At 42.2% G+C, this 24,754-nt stretch overlaps 1 protein-coding gene across 5 annotated transcripts in view; it reads left to right on the top strand.

Annotated features, from left to right (window-relative positions):
- The window catches only part of UBE2F (ubiquitin conjugating enzyme E2 F (putative)), a 67,366-nt gene that overhangs the window by 19,499 nt on the left and 23,113 nt on the right, over positions 1-24,754 (top strand). For 2 of the 5 annotated variants that reach the window (XM_035572084.2, XM_035572106.2), the window contains 4 exons: positions 4,792-4,862; positions 10,190-10,247; positions 22,301-22,333; positions 23,975-24,037. In XM_035572084.2, the coding sequence (XP_035427977.1) occupies positions 4,792-4,862; positions 10,190-10,247; positions 22,301-22,333; positions 23,975-24,037 (225 nt within the window). Of the gene's footprint in view, positions 1-4,791; positions 4,863-4,942; positions 5,260-10,189; positions 10,248-11,943; positions 13,899-22,300; positions 22,334-23,974; positions 24,038-24,754 lie in introns of those variants that run through there. The other 3 variants (XM_035572095.2, XM_035572128.2, XM_035572117.2) reach the window with 2 other exon arrangements.

Below are 24,754 nucleotides of genomic sequence, written 5' to 3' on the forward strand. Positions count from 1 at the left end.
CCTGAGCACCTGCCTCTCATTCAACACAAACGTGAAGTTTGCCTTTGTGCAATATATTTAAAAAAGAAAAATGCAGGTGGCTGAATGTTGCGGGCTGGCCAGGTTATTAATGAACATGTATAAATTCAGAAATATTGTGAAAATAATATGGTTTGGTTTTCTGCAATGAAACTGAGATCAGTGGTGGTGATGTTTTTAACGTCTCTTTAGCGGGGCCAGTGCTCTCCCAGCCTCCAGGCGAGGTTGGGATATCGCACATCTGCATCAAGCTGCCTGCAGTAGTGCTGAGCATGGCTGTGTGAGTAGGAGTATAACCACCAGACAGGTCATTATAGCCATCATTTTCTAGTTAATTTCTTGAGCTTGTATATAAGAAAAAAATCTGGTTTTAATGCTATCAAATGCATAATTCGTAGTGTAGTTTCTGTAACAGCATCCTATAATTTCTGTAGCCAGCTGTTGTCCACATCCCTTATGTTCATTGCTCCTCTGGGGAATTGTCTTCCCCCTTCATTCCTCATGAACAAGCATTCAGCTTTTGCCTTGGAAAAAGAAGCAGCTGTGTAGGACGGTGGCAGAGGGGAGGAGTGTAAGAATATTAACTGAAGAGGAAAGGCGTGGAGGGCTTTGTGTTGTGATCTGCAACTGGGGCATGCTGCCCTGTCCAGGGAACAAAGTGCTGGAGGCTGACTTCATTTCTGGGTAAGAAGTGAATATAGGGAAGTAACTTATCCTGTGCTCTATGTATTCCTGACTCGGACATGCTCCAGCTCTTGGCACCTCAGCTATACACTTCCTCAGTGCAAAGATTCAAGAGCCTAAAGTGTGGGAGGGATGCTCTGGAGCGAACTCTGTCATGAAGAGCTGCCTCTTTTTTGTAAGCAGAGCACCCAGCTAGTGAATCAGGCACTTCAGCATCACTGAGCTGCTATGTGTGGAACCGGGGATGTTTATTCTCATCAGCTGTAAGGAAATAAAGTATTGTAAGGGTTCTTCCACTGTATCCGTAATTAACTAAACTTAATGCTTCCCGCAGCCCTAATGAGGGAAGCAGAGTTGGTGACAAGGATGCAAGCATATTCACATGGTCCTGAACAGGCTGGCTTGCCTTCCAGGGACAGATGGGGTAAAAAAACATCCTGAAGGGAGGAATTTACCCTATACGTGACCCAAAAATGTATTCCAAAAGGAATCTGTGCACCTCAGATCTGTTCCTTCTGTAAGCATCCGATTCAGGCTGCCTGCTTTTTGGAGCCTAAGGAAACCCTGGTGTCTGCAGATCCCTCTGCTCGCATCCAAACTCTTCTGATCGCCTTGATTTCTCTTCACAGCCAAGACTTTCTTCATTTTTATAGCACTGCCTTATGGGCACAACACAGAAAACTGGTAGGCTTGAGCGTCTGATGTTTTCCAGACTCTGTTAGCTCTTCCCATAAGTACTGGCCGTGGTCTGAATACAGAAAGAAAAAAGAATTGTCCTAGGAGGCCTTTTTCCCCCTAAAGTCAGAGCTACTCTGTGATAAGATGCTATGCTGATAGAAGTAAGGGGATTGATGTTTAGCTATCAAGGCTCCTTTTGTGGCATTAAAAGTCTCTAGAAGGTCAACACTTAATTTTACCTTTTCTGAATTGCTTTTAAAGCTCCAATTTTTTTCTCAGTTGTGATGTAGAGGTAATTGCTGAAGTACTGGAAGAAATTTCAGTGTCTACTTCTATATGAGGGCTCCCTGCTGTCCCAGGTAGGGAATGTGGGGTGTACCCACTATGCTGTTAAACACTACATATTTGGGAAGAAAAAATCGACTGTGTGCTTCTTGCCTACAGAAACACACAGGAGGCTGCCCTTCATACACTGCATAATTCGCCAATATGCTGTTCTTCTCTTATACCCTTAGCAGCTATATTGTGAAGGAAGGACTTCAGTGCAAAGCACTGCATCCCAGGTACTGCAGCCTGCGCTCCTGACGGCGGTGGGATGCTGTGGCAGAGCAGAAGGCGGTCGGTACTGACGCAGATGTTGCAGTAAGGCCGCGAGAGGCAGGATTAGTTAATTCTGCAGCATCTCCTCGAACTGTCATGCTGTTAGAAATATTAAAATCCGTTGGCAACCCTGTCACTGAAGCATTATTCTGGTTACGCTGCACTTTCATGAGTGTTTGTGAACAGCAAGCAGAGGCTTGCCAGGGTTTGTGCTTACACAGAGCGCTGGGAATGCTGCTGTCACCGACATCAGAGGAAGCTGGGAACTGGCAAGCCAGATGGTGAAGTGCACAGCAGATACCTTCAGAGCCATGGGCTGCTGCCTGACCTCTGTCTCTGCAGCATCTGTTTCCCAAGCACCACTTTCTTCATCGACCAGCTACCCAGAAACAGGAGGCATTAAGAAACGGGAGCAATTGTGTTTTGTTTTTTTCAAATTAAAAAAAAAATCCACTGTCCAGGGGATGTGTGATTTAAAACAAACAAAACAATCTTCTTTTCTGCCTTGAGGTGCCAGCTAATGAAGCAATGGGTGCTACAAGACTGGGGACCTGATGCTTTAAGGAATCAAACCTGATAACTAGCACAGATGTGGTTTGACGAGGACATAAAACTAAGCTGACTTCACAAGCCAGGGCTTGTTTGCAGCTCCTGTGGTTCTCATCTGTCATGTTGTTGGAGTAGAGAGGCTTAGGGAGTCTCTAGTTTTCCAAGGTTTTTATGATATGGGATGCCTTAGGCAGAGGCCAAAAGCCAGGGATTTAGCAGCAGAGCTGCTCTTCTTGGTCCTTCTTTTGGCAAATAAGAAAAGATCAGTGGCTGCTTAGGAACGGAGAAGGAAATCACTCAATTTGTTGGTGTGTTTGAGTTTGGATCTGCGCGTGCATCTTCCAGCACCTGAGGGGAAGATGAGCTTATAAACAGCAAAGTACATGGATTTTGTAAGCTTTGCTGCGCAAAGTGTCCCGTGTATGACCTGGAGATGGTTTGAGGTGCTCAAGAGAAACATCATGGCAAGGAAAGCTTGTGTGGGTTCCCTGATTTAAGGAAAACTCAGCAATTACTCAAAGTGAAAGCTCGAGGAGAAGTTCTGTCTGAAGGACTGTTTGTGGCAGTGCTGCAGGTGTCCTGTCTGTCTTCCTAACAGAAGGAGAAGGGGAGAGAAGAAGAAAACCTTTGTCTTACTGTCAGGAGTGGGTTTTTCTAATTTGTGGAGATGAAAAGCACTTTGGTGAAAGGATAAATGAATTCTTTTGTAACTGTATTACTCAAAATTGAGACAACAGTTACTTTGCTCGGAGTAACTGTGAGGATTTAGGGATTTTTTGTAAAGATTTAGTTTGCATAGAACTCACTTTTTCTATTCATTAATACATTCTCTGTTTGAAGGCACGTATGGTGAAATTTGCTCTTTTATCTTGAGCTACCAGCACGGAATAAATACTGCTGCTTTCCCCTTTTTTGAGAACCAGACATCTTTCAAAACAGTGTGAGGGCGTAGCTGCCAGAAGGTTGGGCTCTTAGAAAGCTTCCAAGGTGAACGTTTGGGGATTTTGAAGGTTAAAAAGTTGGAAAATGTTATCTGCGTTCCCCTTGCTTTTTGGTAATGGTGTGAGCAGCACTGGGGCAGCCAGTGCCCTGAGGGCTGGATGTGGAGCAGTTGTTGGACCGACATTAAATATCAAACATTAAGTATATATCAAATATTAAATATTTGTGGAGGAAAGCTGATGTCTGCATGAAAAATTGGGGATGTGTTTTGGTGCTCGGGGGTTCTTCTTTGAGCATCGCTCAGGTATATTTGTGGTAGCTCAGTATCTCACACACTTTCTTCTCTGTTCTCCCAGGAGCTGGGCTGAGTTTCTAACGTGCATCTCAATATTTTACTGAAATGTTGGAGAGCTGAGAACAAAGCGAGCCAAAACACACCACTATGCAGATACAGCTATTAGAGCTGCTTCGCTTCTGGTCTGAGGGCGGCTTGGGAGGCAGGAGAGGAAAATAGCTGCGCATTTATAATACCAGCTTTAATTGAAGCTACGAAAGGACTGGTCTGGGCTGATGTTACAGTATACCTACTATAAAAACTAATCTGCTTGATTGAAAGCTGCAAATCGTAATCTGGAGAACAGGGATGGGATCGTGTGCTGTTGCTTAGTTACTGGCGTTTTTATGAGCTGCTCTTTGTTTACTTCCAAAAGTAGAGGAAACACGGTTGTGTTTTAAGGATCTATATTTCAAAAACTCACTGTGCAATTGAGAATTCTGGTGGTCTTGCCTGGAAATAAGTCTTTTTAACTTAATATCTTGAGTTTGGATATGACTGCCCTTCTTCACATTTCCCTTAATGCTCCCATTCACTTCTTATCATTACACCCTCTGCTGTTTTTTTTAACAAACCCCCTTGGATAAAAAAACTTGGATAAACCTTCTAGAAAAACACTTAGTAGTTACGCAGTTTAAATTGTTGTCTTACTAGTTAAGTGTTAAGAAACTAAATAACATCGAGTGGTTTTTGGTTTCCTTTCCCTGAAGGAGGTAGGAGAAGAGTGTAAATTTTCTTGGCTTTCTTCAAAATGATTTTTTCTAGGGAAAGGCCCAATACCAGCCCGTGATTTGTAAAGAGTGGAGGGAAGCTAAAAGGGCAGAAAAAGCTGGTGTAGCTGCTGTAGATTATATTATTGAGGTCTTTAACATGCGAACCTAGGCTGTGAATATCAAATATATTTCCCTTTTCAGTTCTGTGACTTGTAGCAGTGATTTGGTTTTATTTTAAAGGATAACATTGTAATTTGTTTTCTATCCTGACAGCCTCCAAAAGTAAAATGCTTGACAAGAATCTGGCATCCGAACATTACAGAGATGGGAGAAATCTGCTTAAGGTAGCAACAGCATTTTTTTTATGCCTTTGTGTCATAAAATATTGCATGTAGTTTTCATGTCAGTATTATTTCTTCAACAGATTTTGGAAATCAGACCGGCGTGTGACCCTTAGGACCACAGAAATATACTGAAAGTGTTCTTGCTGTGCTTTAGAGACTGCGTAGAATCTGGCTCTTTAGGTTCAGTCTTTTGTTCTATTTAGGGTAAAAGTATAAAATCCAATATAGAGAACTTTTTCTTTCTTTTTTTTTTTTTTTTTTTTTACTTTTCCTCCCCTCATAGATGAGTAGTCCTCAGGATCTGAGAGGACTGAAGACTTTAGTAATTTTATTTCCAAATGTGTTAAGTGCTTGGAAACCATATTTCATAAAAGGAAAACAAATAATTTGACAGTAACTATTCTGTATTTTCTATTTATTTTCACATTTAATATCTGCTAAAAGACACACTTAACTTGTTATAGCATGCTATAGCAAAAGAGAATTGGGTAGGTATAAGTCAAAATAGGAAGGACAAAAGCTCACTTTTACAAAAGGGATGAGCTTATGTTGCTCTGCCTTTTTTGCCTGATAGTAAATGTTTCCTCTTCAAAATCAGTTTCTCTGAAACTTTATAAATTCACTGTTTTATCTTGAGTGCTGGATGGTGAAATTGGTCAGAAACTAAACCTAAACAGACTTGAGAAGCATGGCTGTCATTTCTCAAGTTAATGGGACATAAAAGAAAAATGAAATGAAGCATAAGCAATGGAAGTAAGACTGAAGGCTGCTCTGAAAATCCAGAAGAGTTACCATCATGTGTATCAAATTAGTGCTTAAAAGATATGTTTTTTTCCCTCTAGATTTAAAAATCATTCTAGTGCTGTGTACAAGGTCCTGGCTATAAATGAAGCTTTCCCGGGGTAGTCCCTCCCTTCGTAGGCAGGTCAAGCTTGTGGGCTGATAACAGTTAATGAACTGATATCAGTGCTTTTAGCCTCCGTGGTCTGCTCCGTGCTTCTGAGAAGCTAACGCCATCAAAGGGTGATGGGAACCAGCCTTGGACAGCTCAGCACGTACCTGGTGTTGGACAGTGTCAGAGCACGAGTTGTTAGTGTAAAAGACTGAGTAAAGGCATGAATAGAGGAGCTGTTTGGAACCAGTGAGCAGGAAATGCTAGATACCAAAAGAGAGCTAAAAGTGTAAGCTCTGCCTGCAGTGCCTTATCTTCCGAGGTTAAACGAAGCCTCCACGCACTCTTGAGGATATTTCAGTGTTTCGAGTCTTAAAAATGGTTTTAATTATGACAGATAAATGTAGTGTTGGAACATCATAATTCTGCTTAATGAAGTGAAGTCATTTCTTTGGCATCTGCACTGAAATGTCAGCTTTATTTGATTGTCAGATACTTAAGCATATTAAACCTTTGAAATGTCTTACCATTTAGATGGAAAAGCTAAAATAACTCCGACTACTTTATGCCTGTTATAACAGAGAATGCAGTCTATATATAGTACCTGCAATCAACTTCTACCAGAGTATTTACATAAAAATAGCATCGGGTATTTTTTTTAAGCAGTAAAAACATTTAGTATCAGTATTTTTCCATCTGTTTTCTGCTAAACATACCTCACACCATGGCACGTCTTGGTTTCACAGGTAATGGTCCCCATTTAAAAGATAGCAAATGATTAAGCGTGCATCAAGTTTTGGGCACAAAAAGCATTATTCCTCCGTGCTGTATGAATTGCAGTTACTCAAATTTGATCTGGACCGTACTTAAGGATATTGTTTCTACTCCACATGTGGATAGGAAGCATCAAGATACCCAGAAAGAAAACGCAGTGAGCTGCTCCGTGTTGGTGGATGTGCCCTTCTGCCACTGGTGCTCTGAGCCCATGGCACAGTGTTAAAGGGTGATGAACGCAGAAGTGTTTGGAACTGATGAGTTGTATTATCACGGGTACATTATCATCTAATTGTATTATCATACCTTAATTCAAACTTACCTTGCCTGATGCTTTCTGTTGGCTAAAGGAACCGCAGGCTCACAGAAGGCTGGAAGAACCTCAAAGCCCACCCAGTGCCACCCCCAGCCCCATCCAGCCTGGCCTTGGGCACTGCCAGGGCACCCACAACTTCATTTTCTCTGGGCAAAACTTTTTGGAAGGCAAAACTTTTGTTGGAACTGATGCTTTGTGTTGATAAACATTTGTCTGAGATGTTCATGTAAAGCAGCCTTCCTCTGGGACTGACCCCCTCATTACAGTATCTTTTTTTTTCTCTTTTTAGTTAAGCTATAATCATGTCAACTGGTGTTTCAGAAAGTTTTAAGCTTGCTAGAACCACGTAGTTCCCAACTCACTAGTTGTTTTTGCCTAATCTTTTTAGGATGCTATGTATTTAAAAAGAAATTTCCTCAGTTTTTCTCCATGCACAAGTTAAGTCACAGCAGGAGAAGGTATTTGTGGAAGTGAATGCTGAACAGAGGGCTGAGCATTCCAGTGGCTGTTTTGGTTACCGTACATTCAGAAATAGCGAGCTCACAGTATTCCCACGGGAACTCAGATACAGGGCCTTGAAATCCTGCTCTGGTGAGGTCTTAGAGATAGAAAAGCCAGAGCTGAGGAGCAGTTCCCACTTCCCGTCACTGAGGGTGTGCTTGGCTTCTGTCAGATCTGACTACAGCTGGAAGTCCTCTTTCACCGATCACCCCAGTTCCTAGGTAGGTTACCTGCCTGGTAAACTGCTCGGACCCTGGCACTTAACCTCCCGTCTCTTCTTCAGCAGTGAATGCCTTTAGTAACTAGCTCTAGGAGTCTGATGTGCTGCTGAAACTGCAGAATTTGCTTACCCTTCCCTTTCTGGATGCACGTTCATCCTACAGCATCACAAAGAGGCAAATCATGCTAGATAAGCCTTCTGGCACCCCGGTATGATGCAGCCAAGTCCTGGCAGTTTTAGAGTAGTGACTTCAAGTGAAAAACCTGGTGGGTTTTCCAGCCCATCGGGTGTCCCAAAACCCTGCTAGAACAAGTGGCTCCTGTAGCCTGGCTGGGAGCTTGTTGAGGGCAGCTTCTTGAAGCAGTGGGTGTGATGTGAGAACTTGGTGCTAACCAGCTCCTCTGTGGCAGCAGGACTCATCCCCTTTGAACAGGAACTACCCACAGAGGCTTGCTCATCCCCTAATTCAAGATGTACTTGGCACCTTTCTGCTGGCTTTGGTCTTCATTCTGCTGTTGGTTTGTGTGAAGTGCTGAGAGCAGATCACCATTCAGAGCTCCAAGCTGCCTGGCAGTTATATCTAGGTCAACTTCGTGGAGAACATGAGATGCAGTTTCTAGGCACCCTGCACAGAAAAAGGATTTGCTTTGGGGCATAATGATCACTCCCAATCTGTAGGAAGAAAGAGGATGCTGCTCTAAAAACTAATCACATCAGCAGATCAGAAACAGGAGGCAAAGGTACGACTATCTGTTGTCACTGCTTTCCTGCCAGAGCTCTATGAGGGGTATGAGTATCTCCTCTCCAGGCCTGGCTGCTGAGCATCCCCACCTGGAGATTTGCAGAGAGGAGCTTGGGGAGCTTGAAGGGTGTTAACGAGGCTTGGCTGATGTGCTCAGGCACCTTGAGCTCTCTCAGTGGATACTCTCAGGCTTTTTTATTGTATGTGTTCACTTACTCCTCATTCTTAAGTTTGCAGGGAGCTATGTATGAGCGGGAGGAGGGGAGTACTGGAGCAGAATTCAGAGCAGCAGCCAGACAGGAAGCTCAAAAAGCCTGTTATCTCCTCAAAATCTGAGAATCCTGGCTGTTGCCTGTTCAGTATCATTTTCGCTTACAGTTTTGTAATACAAACAAAAGACACAGCCACAATATGCTCTTTTTAATGTTATTTAAATTGGTTTTGAGCTGTGCTAGTGTTAATGGCATGTTTAATCTTTTCAAAGGCACAGAAATGAGATTAGCAGCGCGGTTAAGACGGGATAGTCTTGTCCAGTGCATTCATCCTGTTCCTAGCATCTGTACAGGGAACAAGGAGTAATGTTGCACAAAAAAAAAAAGAGTAATTTAAGACTATTTCACTTTAACCTTGGTATTTTAGTAGTAGAAGCTACTGTTGCTGATGAATTTTTGTGCCTTGATACTTATGTTTTCAGTTTGGTTGATTCTTAACAGAGGAAGACACGATTGTGAGATGATGCTTAAAGTTTTCCAGATCCTCTTTCTTATTCAGATTATTGCCTTTGCTCTCACAAATGTGAGCAAGAGTTCTTTTGTCAATTTTCCAAGACTTCTGCAATTTCTAAATTGTGTGCTGGTCTCCAGTACTTCTCAGAACTGCTGATGGTTTTTACCAACAAAAGGTCCAGGAATGCCTAACCAACTGAATGCAGCTCAACACTTCCATCTTGTAAACGGGTCAGCAGCTTCAGTGGACTTAATATTTAACATACTCAGGTTGTGTAACATTCCTATACAGTATGTGTGCACATAGGAAAGTCCATGTCTTAATTATTTATATTAATATAAATGATAAAATTAAGAATGTGTGTTACAGTTTATAAGGAACTCTTCTGTAGCAATCTGTTTTTCACAGACTAATTAACAGAGTGCTTCATGATTTCAAGCTGGTGGTACGTGCAGTATTGGGTTTGCCTGGAAAGCCTTAAAATGTCCTGCATGCCATGCAGCTCACCTCCTGGAAGACGAGAAGCTGTCTCTAAGATTTTGCTTTTAGAATTCCTTGCTCTGGGTCCCCAGAGGTTTGGCACACATCTGTTGATGTTACAGCTGTCACAGGGCCTTCCCGAAGAGACAGACCAGAGCTGCGTAATTTTCCTGTACCTGATTTTGAGCAGCTGAAGTCCTTTGACAGAAGAGGATAATAATCCTCACTGCTGCTAATTAGTTATCCCTCCAAAAAATCCTCTTAGGGGGATCGAATATGGCAGGACATGGTGCCTCCCACCAAATTTGGTCTACTGGCATGCTTTGGTCTGTCACCAAAGATGAACGTGTTCTGGACTGGAGCACAGATGTGTGTCTTTGTGCTCAGGGGAACATAAAGGCTCAATGTCAGACTGTGTCATGAGGACTGCTGTCACACTTGGTACACTTAAACAAAATAATTTGATTTCTTTAACAAAGCTGAGCTCAGATCAGGAAACCTGTAATGAGCTCTGTGAAGAATGTAGTTCCAGGACGTTGGTACCAGATGCAAGAGGTCTGTAATTCTAACAATGCAATTTCTTCCAATGTTGTTAATGCTTTGTCAGAAGACTTCTGACAAAATTTGTTTAACTAGAAGTTACACTGTGTAATACGTTTGTCTTTTTTTTTTTCAGTTTATTGAGAGAACATTCAATTGATGGCACTGGCTGGGCTCCAACTAGAACATTAAAGGTACCATTTCCTTTTAGATACATACCTCAAACTAGATAAACCTTTTCAAATACTTTCATGGACTTGCAGAGAGACAGGTAGTGCAGTTTGCTGTAGAAACAGCTGTGTGGTTTTGTTGTTTTTCAATTTCTGCTGGTGACAATACTGATACAACAAGTACAGTGCTGAGTATAGAAACTTTTGCTAGCTTTAGTGTAGCTGATTTGACTGATAAAAAGTTTAAAAGAATGATAGGACTGCGGATGACCCCAAAAAACTACTCTCAGTAAAGGTGATCTAATTTCTTCATGGTTTTTAAACCCAGGCAACAAATACAAGAGCATGATGTCAGCAGGACTAGCAGTAATCCATAACACTCGCAATTTCCATTGCGTTTACATTTCTGACAGATCAATAGGCTGTCTTACAAACTTTTTGTTTGCACGGAGAAGATTGGGAAGGTGTAAAGGGCACAATACGTTTGTGGGAGAAACACCACGTGGTGCACAGGATTAAACTGCACTGCCTTGAATTTTGTTTCATCCCAAGTATTTGAAGGAATGAGCAACATGTCTGCACTTAAATACCGTGTAAGTGGGGCAGTCTTAGCTGTCCTAGTAACTCCAGGAGGGAACTACCTGCCACCATGATCGCAGAATGGCTTCAGAGGTTGCTCCCCCAACAGCTGAGCGGTGCTAACAAGTTCAGAGCCATAGCTCTTATATGAAATACTCTTGGGGTGGTCACAAAGGACAGCTGCTTCAGTGCAGTGACTGCTCCTGTCTGGAGATAGGTGTGTTGTTGTCCATTCGCTGCTATATGACCTTGCTGTCAGAGTCTTGCAGAGCATTGAGCAATATCTGTAGCTCTTAGCAGGAAACCTGACAGAATTGGTTCTCAAGGAGCACTAGCTAGGTCAATAAAGGGTACGTGTCAGGTATTTTTCTTTTTAAAAGGCAAACTCAAAAAGAATTTTATCGAATACTTAATCTCCTTTTTGGAGCTATGCACCATATTTGTCTCTGAAAATCTCTTCGTGAGTGATCTGATTTTTTGTAAAAGTGAAGTAGAATCAGTGTGTGTTCTTTTGTGTTTTGTCTCTTTGCTTATTTTTCATCAGTAAATATGATTTTTTATTAGCTTAAATCAAGACACTGGGTAATTAAATTAACTGGTTCTGTTCCTGTATTTCATTCCCAGAGAAAGTTTTTCGACTACAGATGTTTAAGCTTCAGACAATTAGAAAATTACTATACCAATACTACAACTCGACAAGAATGCACATAGATTTTTCTTTTTGAGCTTTGTTTATGGTATTTCTCTGGGAGATTAAAATACTGCTGCATGTAAAGCCCATGGGTGCAAATAATTATTGACACTGCATTTGACTTCCTATCCTCAGTGAGGACGGAAGATGCGTATTAATTTTCTTTTCCGTTCTATTCTTGCATCAGTTTACTAATTGCATGTGATTCATTTCAAAGAGGAAGCATCCTGGAATCTCAGCTTCCAGGAGAGTCAAATTGCTTATTATTTAAGTAAATTATTTATGAAGTAATTTAGGGCATTTTTACCTTCCATAAGTTAAAGCAAAATAAATCTAGCATCCCATCTGGATTTCCTTACTCCCATTCGACACTGAAGCACCACAAATGCGAGGTCATATTTTATAGCTTAAAATCTGTTAAGTTTATCATTCTATGCCTTCTGTTTTCAGAGAGTCCATTTTAAATATGCAGTTTCAGTAAGTGTTCTCTCATGTGTTGTGTGATCACTCCCTGTGATTTTCGACACGTCATCACAAAGCAGAATTACTGCCCGTCGGTCCTGACTTCAGAGTTACGCCTCTGCAGAAACGTGTTGATTGCATCGTTGCTCTAGCAGAAAAATAGCCTCAAAAGTCAAGCAGAAATAGCCACTGGGGATGTCGGGAAGCTGCGAGCTCTGTTCCCAGAGCGGTACTGTTGAAGTTTGGTGTCCAAGTGCTCAGATTCCAGGCTACATACAATTCTGAGATGGAAAACACAGAATTGTGCTGGTTTATCTGCAGCGTAGCCGCACAGACAAGGGATTTGCCATCTACATTAATCATTCTGTGGTAGATACGTGATCACTGCACACCAGAGAATTATGTGGAGCTGTGTGTGAGGGTGACTGGTGGCAAACTGAAGCCATTCAATCCGACACAGCTTGCTTTTATCTCTGCACCCACTAATCCAGCCTTCCTGAATCCTTTCCAACACTCAGGCACCGTGGCTGGGAGGACATTGCTCATCTCCCCAAGCTGAATACCATGTGAATTTGCGCAGTAGCACTATGGAAAATATCCGGTCCTGGCCAGTGGCAGATGTGAAAGTCAGTTGTTTGTATTCCACTCGCTGAGAATACAAAGGCAGCCTGGTTTTGTGAAGGAATAGTGCCCGACTTTGTCAAGTACAGTACTCTGAAATACTGCTGAAATGTTTTCTTGGAGAATGGGGGGATGTATTGGATTTCTACGACAAATGCTGTCAGATGTTACTGATGCAGCCATTCTAAGTGCATTAATAAAGCCATTTAAATGGATAACAAAAACCTCAAAAGCCACAGGCACAAACCAAACCAGCTTGGCTGTAGGTTTTCTGCTACCACATCCATTTGTATGTTACATGCTTTCAGAGGACTTAAGCTTTAAAACTTTCATATTGTCCCATCTTCCACGTCCTTGTGGTGGCAGCAGAGCTCTTGAATGAAAAATCCTTTGAAATAAACTACTGTGACTTTGTTTTTTGTTTTTTTTTTTTTTTTACACTTCTGGTATCAAGCACGGTGCTTTCTTCCACTTCCCATTGCTGAACGTGTTTCCATGGACTGCAGGGAGGTGCAGCCTGTGTGCTAGGGAAGGGGCTAAGGAATGTGCCTGGATTAGATATGTTCTAAGCAAGTTGTAAGGAAAGTTGGGTTTTAACCCTGAAGAAGATCATGGGTAGGTTAATATTTTTAAAACAATCTATTTTAGCACCAGTGATGTAATTGCAAATATTGTCTGTATCCATAGAAACACTCCTGAGCCCTAAATTCTCAGATAACTTCTGGTAGCAGCTTGCTCCACAGACCAGGGACTGTGTAAAAACTGATGCAGTACTTCTTGACTGATCTTCCCAGGTTCTTTCGCTTCTTTAGAGCCAGCAGGAGCTCACTTACCTTTCTGTCTCTGAACCATGAGGTCCTGCATTGTTTTACTTGCATACTTCTCTCTAAAATAGTGTTCAGAAAGTGGGAGGCAGCAGAAGCCACTTTATGCCCCTGCTGGGACTAGCTGGGTAGTTTGCTTTTCTCCTCTTTTAGGTCTGATGGTCTAAGCTGGACTTATCAAGGTGGAAAGTGAATAGCTGACTTTAATTCATTCAATTCTCAGATTTTTACTTTGCTAAAGCTACCAGCTTTTAAGTAGATACCTGCTATGAAGTAGCAGTATTGCTCTGTCTCTGACACCCTGCTTTTTGTACCCTCAGTAGTTCCAATTTTGGACTCGAAAGTGCTTTGGTAGCTCCTGTTATACCCCAACAAATATCTCCTCGTGCCTTGTTCACCATGGCTCTCATCTGCCTGGTTAAGGCAGGCCCCCCGGTGCTCATCAGCTTTCTCTCAAATGCTTGTTTTGACTTTGCTGTGAAATTATCTCGGGCGATTGATTTAAAAAAAAAAAAAAAAAAAAGTGGATCCATGTATTGTGATTGCCTAATTGGTTCTAAAAGTCAAGCTATTTCTTCTGCAATTATCTCCAATGAGCTACAACTGGAAATTGGTCAGTGACTGATTTATGAACCATAAAAATAATCAAAGCACTTATGTGCGACTCTGACTGCAGAGGGCTGCGCATGATAATGTTAAAATCAGTGTTTTAAAATTAATGATGAATGTTCAAAGGAGTATTTGGTCTTTTTTTTTTTTTTTTGAAACCCTGCTCTGATGTGGCTACAGTGAGTTTCAGATAACTGGAGAACTATTTTCTGTAGGGTTTTCATGTTTGCTGCTAGGATGCATATGCATTTCAGTTCTTCATTAAGATATTTTAAAGAGCTGGTTTTGTTGTGTTTGTGGCACTGCTGTCAATAGAGATAAGAGCAGGAGTAGGAATCATCAAGGTCTTCTTGAACTCTTGTTGTGCAGACAGCTTTTTGTACCATCCTGTAGGAAAACAATACTTCTTTTCAGCAATTAATTTCCCATAGCTTCAGATAACAGGCTAAGAAATATCTGTTTGTGTTATTAGATAATTAATAAAAAAGGTATTAAAGGAATTAAGGCTCATTTCAAATTAACTATCATTATTTGAAGTTTGTCCTTAAGAGGTTTGCTTATTTAATTAGCATTTATTATTAGCTGGGAAAATGTCCTATTTCGTATTTGTTCTGCCGTTGTCTTCAGGCAGTGAAGTTATCTTATTTGAAATCATGCAAATGTCAAACTGCAGTGTCATGGAGAAATAAATCAGAAGGTCTTGACTTAATTTTTCCACTTACCAATGTTTAAGCATAGTTTTAAAAGCTTTGGTGTAAGCACAAAGCTTTCATTCATTGTCTTAATGAAAATAGGTGGTCTGCTGTCAAAATTGTATGCAATTAGCGTAGAGGAGTCTTTTAAACTGACAATGACTGTCACTGCCTTCAAGATGAAGAGGAAAAGAGTAAGCCTGTATGTTCTGTGCTGTTCTAATTTAATTCTTGCTGCTGCTGCTACTTCTTTCTCAGCCAGCATTACAGTAATGCTGTTCGCTGTCACACTGGTAGAATCACTCCTGATTCGTGTTGTGCTATTGATTTATCCAAATCCCACCTTGCAAAGGGCCTTCCCGCTGTATGCAGAAGCGTCGAAGCACCTGCTTGTGAAAGCTGCCTTCCTAGATGGAATATATTCGTATGGTTGTACCAATGAGCACAAATGCCAGCTCTTACTGTGCAGGAGGATCAGAAAGTAAAGCACAGCTTAGTAAGGAGATTCCCAATTTAATGAATCTTACAGCCAGCTTCTGGGATCTTCTTGGACGTGATTATCAAGGTTACAAACCTGAGCTCCTGGAAAATATGTATCTCTTTTTTTTCCAGGTATCTGTAAAGGAAAGGAAAGCAAGCCTGTTGGCTCCTGAGTGTCCCTGAGGGAAAGGGTGCTGGTCTGCTGCATATGGTCCCTGTCCCCACAGGTCCTGATGACAGCTTCCTCAGAGCACTGGGAGTATTTGTAGTGTTTTCCCTCCATGTAGGCTGAAAAGAGCAGTCAAATAGACAAATACCTTGCAGTGTCATCTCTCCCCAAGCCCTGGAAATGAGCAGGGATGTCTGGGTATCGGCCTGGCTGGTTGAAGAAGGGGATTTCTGCTGAAATTAAGGCTTTTCCAGGTCTCGTTTTGAATGCAGTGCATCTGCAGGCTGTTGTCTCAACGTCCTGTTAGAGCCCACAGTATGTTAGCAAATTACACAGCATTTCTTCATCTCCTTCCCATGGGCAGTTCCTGATCTAGTTGCAGCTCCTGGTCTGGCTGCGGGCTGCCTGCCTTGAAGCTGCAAACTGCTGCGTGTCAAAAACAAAGCAAACTCCTTCAAACCTCTGCTCTCTTCTCATTGCTGCAACAAGGACAGAACCCCCAGTCGTGCTGCCCAGCGTGTCGTTGCAGAAGCCATCTGCCCATGGTCTGCTGAGGAGGAAGAGGGACCAGAGGCAGGTTACAGCAGCCCAGCAGGGCTCTGTCCTCGTGGCATGCTTCATGTATCTTCTGTGATACTGGGGGCAATGGCAGCATTGCAGAAGACGGCTCTAGGGAAGCAGCAAAAAAAAACCAAGCGGATAAATAAAGAAGAAACAGCAATTTAGCAAGCAGGCAGCAGAGGCAGGTCCAGAAGAGAGGCTTTGAACCAGTAAAGGGTGGGTGGATTGGGAAGGACCTAAGAGCCCTTTTGAGAGCTGCAGGTTGTCAGCAACCAGGATGGGAGGTGCACCATTCTTCTTCCAAATTTAAGAAGTGCCTTGGCGTTGGAGGAGCTCCAGGCAATTCAGAGCCTTCTTTCCGGTATAGTTTGGAAAGCGTTGCAGGGTGTTACACAGTGATTTCTGAACATCTGGGATGGTCACGAGTTAGCTGGTTGTAGCTACTGCAAAAGGCACAGCTTTGTCACCAGTTACCTTTCAGTGGTTCGTGTCTCCCTCTGTGAAGAAAGTCATCTAAAGGAAAGTGCAGTGCAAAAGATTGCTGTTTTTTCAATATCTTTGCTCTCTAAAGTGCTTAAAACGTCCATTGTTGTTGCTTTCACTATTTTCCCTTTCTCCTCCACCTCTAAAAATTGAATAAGCAGCAGACAAACACCATCAGACCTCTAGTGTTCATTAAAGAGAAGTTATAAACCTCTGAATATGGTCTTCTGGGTAGATCTGACATGATTGTATTTTTCTCAAAATAAGCTTTGGGAAGTTTTTCTGCAGGAGCACGTTGTGTTGTAGCTTGATTTTATAAATCTGTTTTACCAATTTTGTCAGGTTTGATTTTTCTCTCTGTACGTGCCAAAACCAGTGAAAATACTTGCGCAAATCAGTCTCCTGTGATAACCTCTGCTTCATAGAGAAAATTTCTGCAAATCCTTTTTCGCTCTTAAAGGGCTCTGGCATTTAAAATGTATTTAAATATTTGCTTTAAACACTGTTGCTGTTATTATTAGTGCTTTTTTAGAGTGATTCAGTAGGACAGTGTAGTACATTGTAAGCCTAATTAAACCGTGCTTGTTTTCCCCAAATTGTTGATTTCTAAAATGCACAATTTGTGTTGAACTTTAATCAGTTGAGTAGTCTGGTCTCCAGAGGACGATTGCTTCGGCATACATAATCACTGTGGAGTAGTTCATTAAGAGTTCCCCTGGGAACAACTTCCCCCAGATTATCTGCTGGCTCCCGAGTAACCCTGGGGACAAAAGTCAAGGAGTCAAGAACAAAAGTAGGGGATTTTAGCTGAGCGCTCCTGCCTGCTTGGCGATTCACAGCTGCCTTAGTCTGGGAGAGGAACAGACGATAATTGTTCCTATTTTCTTCCCTCCAGTATATTTGAGCACAGAAGCAGTCGTTTTCCAGCCTTCCTCCTGTTTTTTTTTTTGTGTTTGCTAACTGGGGCAGCTCATGCCATTTAAGTTCCCCAAAGCCCTCCAAGTGAGCTGCTGTTACGGTTGGGTGGGAGGCGTGAGCTGGGACTGCGGGCACATGAGAACCCACGTTGCTGTTATGATTGAGGAAAGCTGATGTTCCCTACGTCCCCTTACTGCGGGCGGAAGCAGTGTTTTACCCGGCACAGGCATTTTGCAAGATATTTTAGCAGTGTTATGTGGAAGATAAGAGGAGGAGGATGGGGAGAGGCAATGTTAAAACGTGAACTTTGTGTTTGGGAGAGGACTGTTTAGGAAGGAAAGGTTTTTTCATTATTTTTTTTTTTTGGTGAACCAAGAAGTTCTGCCATCTCTGGAATGAAAACTTGGTATTTTCTTAACCCCACTGATAAGTTTTGGGCAGTCGGTTACAGATCAGTGGTTGCAAATGGGTGGTTAGTCTGTGGGGAGAAATGCAGGATGTTTGTGGAGGCATGTTGAAGAGGCAGAAGAAGTCCTACAAATCCTAGGGAAGGTGGGTCTGGGTGGGACAAAGGATGCTTGGCTTTGTAGGCTGTGATGAAGAGAGGAAGAAGAGCTGACAGAAGGTGAACGGAGCTGGAAATCATCCTGGGCTGGTCTGCAGGCAGACAGGAGTGAGCTGCCCCCTGGCTTTCAGCGTGCTGAGTTTGCAGGTGTGATTTTCCCTTTCCAAACGGTGAGCTACGAAGCCTGGCATGTGTTTTACAGGAGCTACTACTTCATTTTTTGAAGCCTCCCATCAGACATCAGCTTGTTTAAATGACTGCTACTGCTGCTTTCATTGATCTGAATGGGTTAAATTGTTTGTACATAAAAAATGGTTTAGCAAAGGGCTTTAATTTAATTAGTGTAATAGATCAGAAATCCTTCTTGAATCTCTAAAGAAGTTTCTTTGATTGGAAGTTCATTAGCTGCTTTTGTCTGGCCTGTTCCCCGCTTAAATTGATGTATTAAATATACTTTGCCTGTTCAAGGAAAACCGTAATTTACAATTTACATGTTTGCTCTCCCTTCAGAAGAACTGCTGTGTGGTTGTTTTCCTCCAGACATCCGAAAGCCGGAGCTGAACACTTGTCTCTGACATGGTTTCAATGGCGTCACTTTTGTGAAGTGGTTGTGAGAACTGCCACTTGCACATATTCAGTGACTAACTGAATTAGGGCCTCCTACAAACGCAAGGCTTGGAGAATCCCCAGCCTCAGGAGAGGCTATTTCAAAGGCTGTACTTAGCGTTTTGCCTCTTTGCTCTTGAACTTTAAATGTCGCTGCAGCGGCGGATTTTTTTTTTCCCCCTCATTTGGCATGCCAGAAATAAATCTGCGGGCAGAGATTTCATCTAACTTCTCACTCAGATGCAATACAGAATTACCCACGAGTGAAAAGGGGTGGTTACAAAGGGTTATTTCTAACAGCCTGTTGATCTCTGAGCTGCTTCTGTTGGTTGACTTCACCGTGCTTGAGCTCAGAACGGTTACGGTGCTGTGAAAAGGATGCTTTTCCTTCCTTTCACCCTTTTTTGCTCACACTGGGGATTCAAACAGCTGCTCTGCTGGGCTCCTTAGTTCAAGTGGGATATTTGCAGCTCCCAATTAATGTAGCAGAAGGGAATTAAAACTAACACCACCCATGCCTGCAACGTTAAGCACATGGAAGCAAATAGAAAAAATAATTGCAAAGAACACAGCCTCTCCAGTTTGCACTGTGAACATGCAGATTCCCGTGCTCGATTTGCTTTTAAAGGTGTTTTTTTTTTTTCAGAGTTTTGGGAGTGAGAAAAGTGTTACTGAAGCAGAGCAACATTAAGGTGTAGATCCTTAAGATTTTAAGGCAACCCCAGCCCCACCTGTGTATGAGATAGTCATTAAAATGAGTACATAAAAACTTTCTGCTTTCAGAGCATTTCAGCCAGAAGTTCAGTCAATGTTTGTAGCCAGGGCTGATACTTTACATTAAAGGAGAACTGAAGTTTAGCTTATTTGAACTGTTAAGTCTGTTCTTTGCCTTGCAAATCTGTTCAGTCCGGCAGGAAAACATGAAGCGTTCGGGCTCATCTGCATGCAGCACGCAGCTCTGCCGAATTCCGTAATGCGAAGTGATTATTTCTGCAGTACAACAGTGTCAAGTTTTGCAAATCCTAAATACTTGTTTCACTGCTGCTCAGCTGTTCCACCCCACCTCCCTTTCTCAATACCCTAGATTGAAATCTGGGCTAGCCTCAAGCTCACAACAAGAAGTGTTGTTTTCTAGTAGTAATTTAGCATTATTTATTATGGAACCCTGCCACGGCATCAAATGAATCCAGCAAATCCTAAAACTTGAATAGATGGAAACATATTTTAAGAATCTCACACGTAACTTGTTCAGTAAGAGTAATAATACTCCTTTTATGCTTTTTGGTCTCTAGAATGGCTGTGAAAACGTACAGCACTTTGAAAGCTTACAGCCTTAGAGAGGTTTTTTCTATTTTTTGATGGAATTCTCTGCAAAGCCAGCTTGAATTAAATAAAGATCCTGAAGCCTTAAAAACAGGGTTCAACATCTGAGAATTTGGGAGCAATTTAGGGAGACTTAATGTGTTTACTGAACGATGTGGGAGACAAAACTGATGAAAGTTACATTTCTGTCTTGAGCTGCAACATCTGCTTGCGTAAGGTGCAGCTTGGGACTGCTTGTTTTGGAGCAGAACCAGTGCTGTTGGGGGAGTGTAAGCCTCCTCTTGGGGAGGCTTAGGGAAACCTGAGGCTGTAACACTTGGAAAGGACGCCTGAAAGGTAGGAGGAGGTGAGCTGATCAGGGTTTTAGAATCCATGTGAATGAGTTGCTCTTTTGGCTGGTTTTAGCCGTGCTGGTCGGTAACAGCTGTAAAGGCTTTGCAACCCTGGCAGTGCCATTTTGGCATTCAGGCAGGATTTGGAAATGGGCAGACCCCAGTGCACTAGGGTGAGCTCCTTGTACCTCTTTCGGATGTTTTCTAACAGTCAGGATCCTCATTCTGCATGACATTCCCCAGCCACAGTCTGCTGCTACACGTTGTGGATAAAAGACAACCCTTAAAAGATTAATTTATTCTGGCATCTTCAAGAGGAGGAGAGCAAATCACCGTGCTTTGGTGATGCCACGGCAGGACAGTAGAGTGGAAGCTGAGACCTTCGTGCCTGTCCTACTCTCCGGGCTCCCCACACTGCTGAAATCCTCCTCTGATCGGTGACTTTCCTCTTGCACCACTGTGCTGTACGAGTAGTTTATCCCTGGCTTTGCAGGGCAGAGGTGTCCTTAATGCCACGGTTTGCTAACCTCTGCTACACCCTGCTACAGTGATTGTAGCTGAGCAACAAACAGAGGACTGCAGTAAAGGACAAAATGAGGGCTTTCATCCACTCTTTGGAGTAGTCTGCTCTCTCTTACTTCCCAAAAACCTGCCAGCAGGGTTGGTTGCGAGTAGAGGTGACTGCTCAGCACTGCAGTCTTCAAATATATGGGTAACTAATTTTTAGATATCTCCGGTGTGCCCTTTTTTGCAGTTTGTGTCCATGCTGCCAGAGAAGATGAGTATATTTGAAAGAGTCACTGTCCTTGCCCCACCTGGTGGTTTCAGAAGCTCCATTAAGAGAAGACACAAACTAGAAATTCTCGGTGGCAGTGTCAGCTCTGTCGGGCAGCTTCGCATTACTAAAAGTAGCTGCACTGAGCAGATTGTTTCTGCAAGATCAAAGGAAAATGGGATTGTAAGAGGCTGTTGTTCAGGTAATGCTGACATGGTGTCTTTTACATTAGGACATAACTGGATAGCATTTTTAGGGAATATGGATTTCTGTGGTCTACCACTTTCAGCTAATGTGCCCAGAACAAGAAACAAGCAGAAATATACTCATTTATTGGAGCTTTTTAGCCGTGGCTAGGCACTTTTTACTTTGAGGCTATATTGTGAAGGGTACATCTTAGCCACGAAACAATTAACGTGCAGTCTTTGTCCCACTAGTGGAAATCAGGCAGCGTGGATTTTGTTGGTAGGCAGTCAAGTGCTAGCTGGCTGCAAGAGCAGGGTGTGCAGCGCTGATCTTGCACAATTGCCTGGTATTTTTGAGCTCCAGTGCCCAGACTTCAATGGGATTTTGAAGTAGAGAAGTTTAGTTATGTTGCTGCTAAAGAAAATATTTTTTTTCTAGAAAGTCTTGGAGTTGGTAGTGGGTGATCTGTTCGAGTCTGTTTCTGTAATATTAGTTCTTGTGCATTTTCTTAGTCTTTGAGCCTTGTAATTGAGGATGTTGGCTCCTAGGTCAGTGCTAACGGACGTGTTTTGGAGATACACACCCCAAAACAAGCTGCATTTGATGACACCAAATGAGGGAACATTTGGAGACAGTTTCCCCTGAAGCTTCCTGTTGTTAGCAACTGCAAATCCTCTCTATTCAAATATTTTTAAAATAGATGCTTAAAGGCAAGAAAATAATTTGAGACATATGCTCACGTGAGGATGGTATCACTCTGTGCTCATACTGCATCTCAATCTGTCTTCTCCATCTTGACACAGTTTCAAATATTTGTCTGACGTAATTTTACTTTTTCAATTTTCAGACCAAACAGCTCAATTAAGTTTTATACGCATGGTTTGAACTAAGCAGTGCAGTTCTCAGGTGGTGGCATATAAGGTTCTCCTCCTCTCCTTGTGCAGAGAAGCCACAGGAATAAGGCTCCTGTACGCACAGGAAGATCTGAACTTGTATTTGAATATTCAGTATTGTTTTTTTTTGGTGACTTGTAAATATCAGGCATCCGTGAGATGTGGAAGCTTTTACAGTATTTTCATTTAAACGAGTAAAAGTCCTTAATCTAGATTTAATTTCTAGTAACTTAATGGATTAATATAAAAAATAGTTTGTCAAAACACCTGAAATGCATGCCTAACTGACCTTGTTTTTCTTTTTGCAGGATGTTGTCTGGGGATTAAACTCTTTATTTACTGTAAGTAAATGAATATTTTGCATATCCAGTTTCCCTTTTCCTGCCTGCTATGGTTTCAGCATCACCTTATGTTGCCTCGTAAGGTGGTTTGTTCCCTTAGACCTCAGTGGGTGTTGTATAAATATAAAAATCAGTTTGTGCTTTTGTTAACTGCAGGACTTGTGCAGATGGTCTGTAATGCCCATGTTTTCATAGATTTTTACTTTTGGTTGCGAATCTATTACAGGATATTTTGGTAATGAGTTACTTGGGATCTTCCACAAGCTAAGAAATTCCTTCTGCTGCTTTGCCTGAACTAGAAATTCATCATCACTCAGAAAATTGTGTTAGTGTTCCAGTTTTTAAGAGTGATGTTTAGGGATTAATCACTGTCCTGCAGTCTCAGTGCTTTGAATACTTACATGCATGCTCAAGGGCATGCAGGGCAAGCTTTGAGAAACTTGGCCAAGGAGCATCGCCATGGGCTTTGTAAGCTTTGTTAGCCCTAGGCTGCTCCAGAGAGGAGTACGTTGATTTAGGAGATCGGGGAACATTTGCCTTTTCAGCAAAGAGTAACTGCATTTCACAGTTAGTCTCCCATTGCATGTTAAGTAAGTGGAAGAAGACAAAATCCAGCGGAGGGATAAAGTCCCTTCAGTGGAAGAACTGCACATCCAAATAATCCATTGGGCAAACAGCAGCAGCGATGGTCACGCATCAGAGGCCGCAGGGGTTTCTCATGTCCTCTAAGAGCCATGCTTTGCAGCTTGCCACTTGCATTTCCCTTCCACCCTGCTTCTTAAAAACAATTTGTTTTCAAAAAGCTGGCTTTTCTGGGGAGAAGTCTGTATCTGTTAGCTGTGCAGATTCTTCTGCTGTTTTCTTGAAGCGGGTGAAAACCAGCCTGAGAGCAGCAAGCCCTTCTCATGTGTGAAATGGTGGCAGTCTTCAACGGGGAAAATTGGTTTAGACTGCAGGCAGAATAGGGGTTTTTGTGTTTCAGCATTGTTTTTGTGATGATTCACCTGTTAGCAGCAGCTTGCTTTCCTTTGCTCTTAACCCTTTCTCCTTCCAGAGTTAATATTGAGATGAAATTGATAGACCTGAGAATTATTTTGTCTATTTCTGCTCTCTGCGTCCCACGTGTCAACTCCTTGGTCTTTGCAGGCCCTTTCCTTCTGGGCCATGTTTTTCCCGTTACCCTAAAATTTCCAGTCTATCAAGCTCTAGGTTAGAGAGAATGAAATTACTTTGCTACTGGAAGTGGCATTAAGGAAACTCTTCCTGCTTTATCACCAGGCTGTTTGCAGGTCTGAACGTAAGTAGGGTTTACTTTACCCTTGAACAGAAATCAACAGCAGTTGTGCTTCCTGAAACTTTGAATGTCCCTTAAAAATTTCATTTAGTAACACCTCTGTATGTGGCGTGCAGCCAGCTTGGGTTCGAGTGCCTTGCTGTGGTTGTCCTTTAATTGACTTGTGATTCAGTTTGCAACCACCAAATTTATTTACATTTACCTTTGGCAGGGAGAAAATGGCACTGTGCTTGCTGGTCTTGTTTGCATTGCTTCATTTCCTTGTTCATTAGGGCTTAGGATTTCTTGTATAATCACTGAAGAGGGTATGGGGGGAAACCCTATAATGTTCTCTGGTTCTTTTCCAGGATCTTTTGAATTTTGACGATCCCTTGAATATTGAGGCTGCAGAGCATCATTTGCGTGACAAGGTGAGTCAGTGGTTTATTTAAAGCATTTTGTTCCTAAACAACTACACATGCTGTGCTCTGTGATTCCCAGTCAGTCCTTTTATAGCATTTCAGCTGGTACTTCAGGCAGTAGGGTGACTCAGTGTATCAGAGAGCAGATATTTGAACAAAAATGTGCTTTATCTGAGAAAGTAAACTCAATGTGGTCGTCTTACGTACCATATTACCTTATGGTCAACAATTTGAGCATCACATCCCCAAAATAGATGGTCTTTTGCTTCTTGTTTCTAAGATTTTCCCTCAAGCTGCATATGCTCTGTGGAGCAAGCGACAGTGAGTTGTTTTGGCACAGCTACATGAGCAGCCTTTAACTTAAAGGCCAGCAAGCATGTCTCATTCTTCTCTGTCTCTACCAAAGTGCTACTTTTTCTTTCACAAGCCTTAACGTTGCATGCTTTTATTGACCCATAAGAAATTTGGATGTGTTGTGGATGTGTACCTCTCAGCTGAGATGGTGTGGTGGAAGAGATGAACGAAAGCAGTAACTTCCCCTTACATGCATCTCTGAAGCTGTATCAACGTGCATTATATGGGTGCTTACCTTCAGCATATCAAATTTACACGTGGTGTGGTCAGGATCACTCATTTAAATTAAACTCTTCAGATACTTTTGGCAAAGTTAACCTTAAAGACTGAGCAAATTTTCTAGGTAGGTATTGATTTGAAGAGTTCATTGAA

Source organism: Cygnus atratus, chromosome 6 (assembly GCF_013377495.2).
Source record: "Cygnus atratus isolate AKBS03 ecotype Queensland, Australia chromosome 6, CAtr_DNAZoo_HiC_assembly, whole genome shotgun sequence".
Taxonomy (NCBI): domain Eukaryota; kingdom Metazoa; phylum Chordata; class Aves; order Anseriformes; family Anatidae; genus Cygnus; species Cygnus atratus.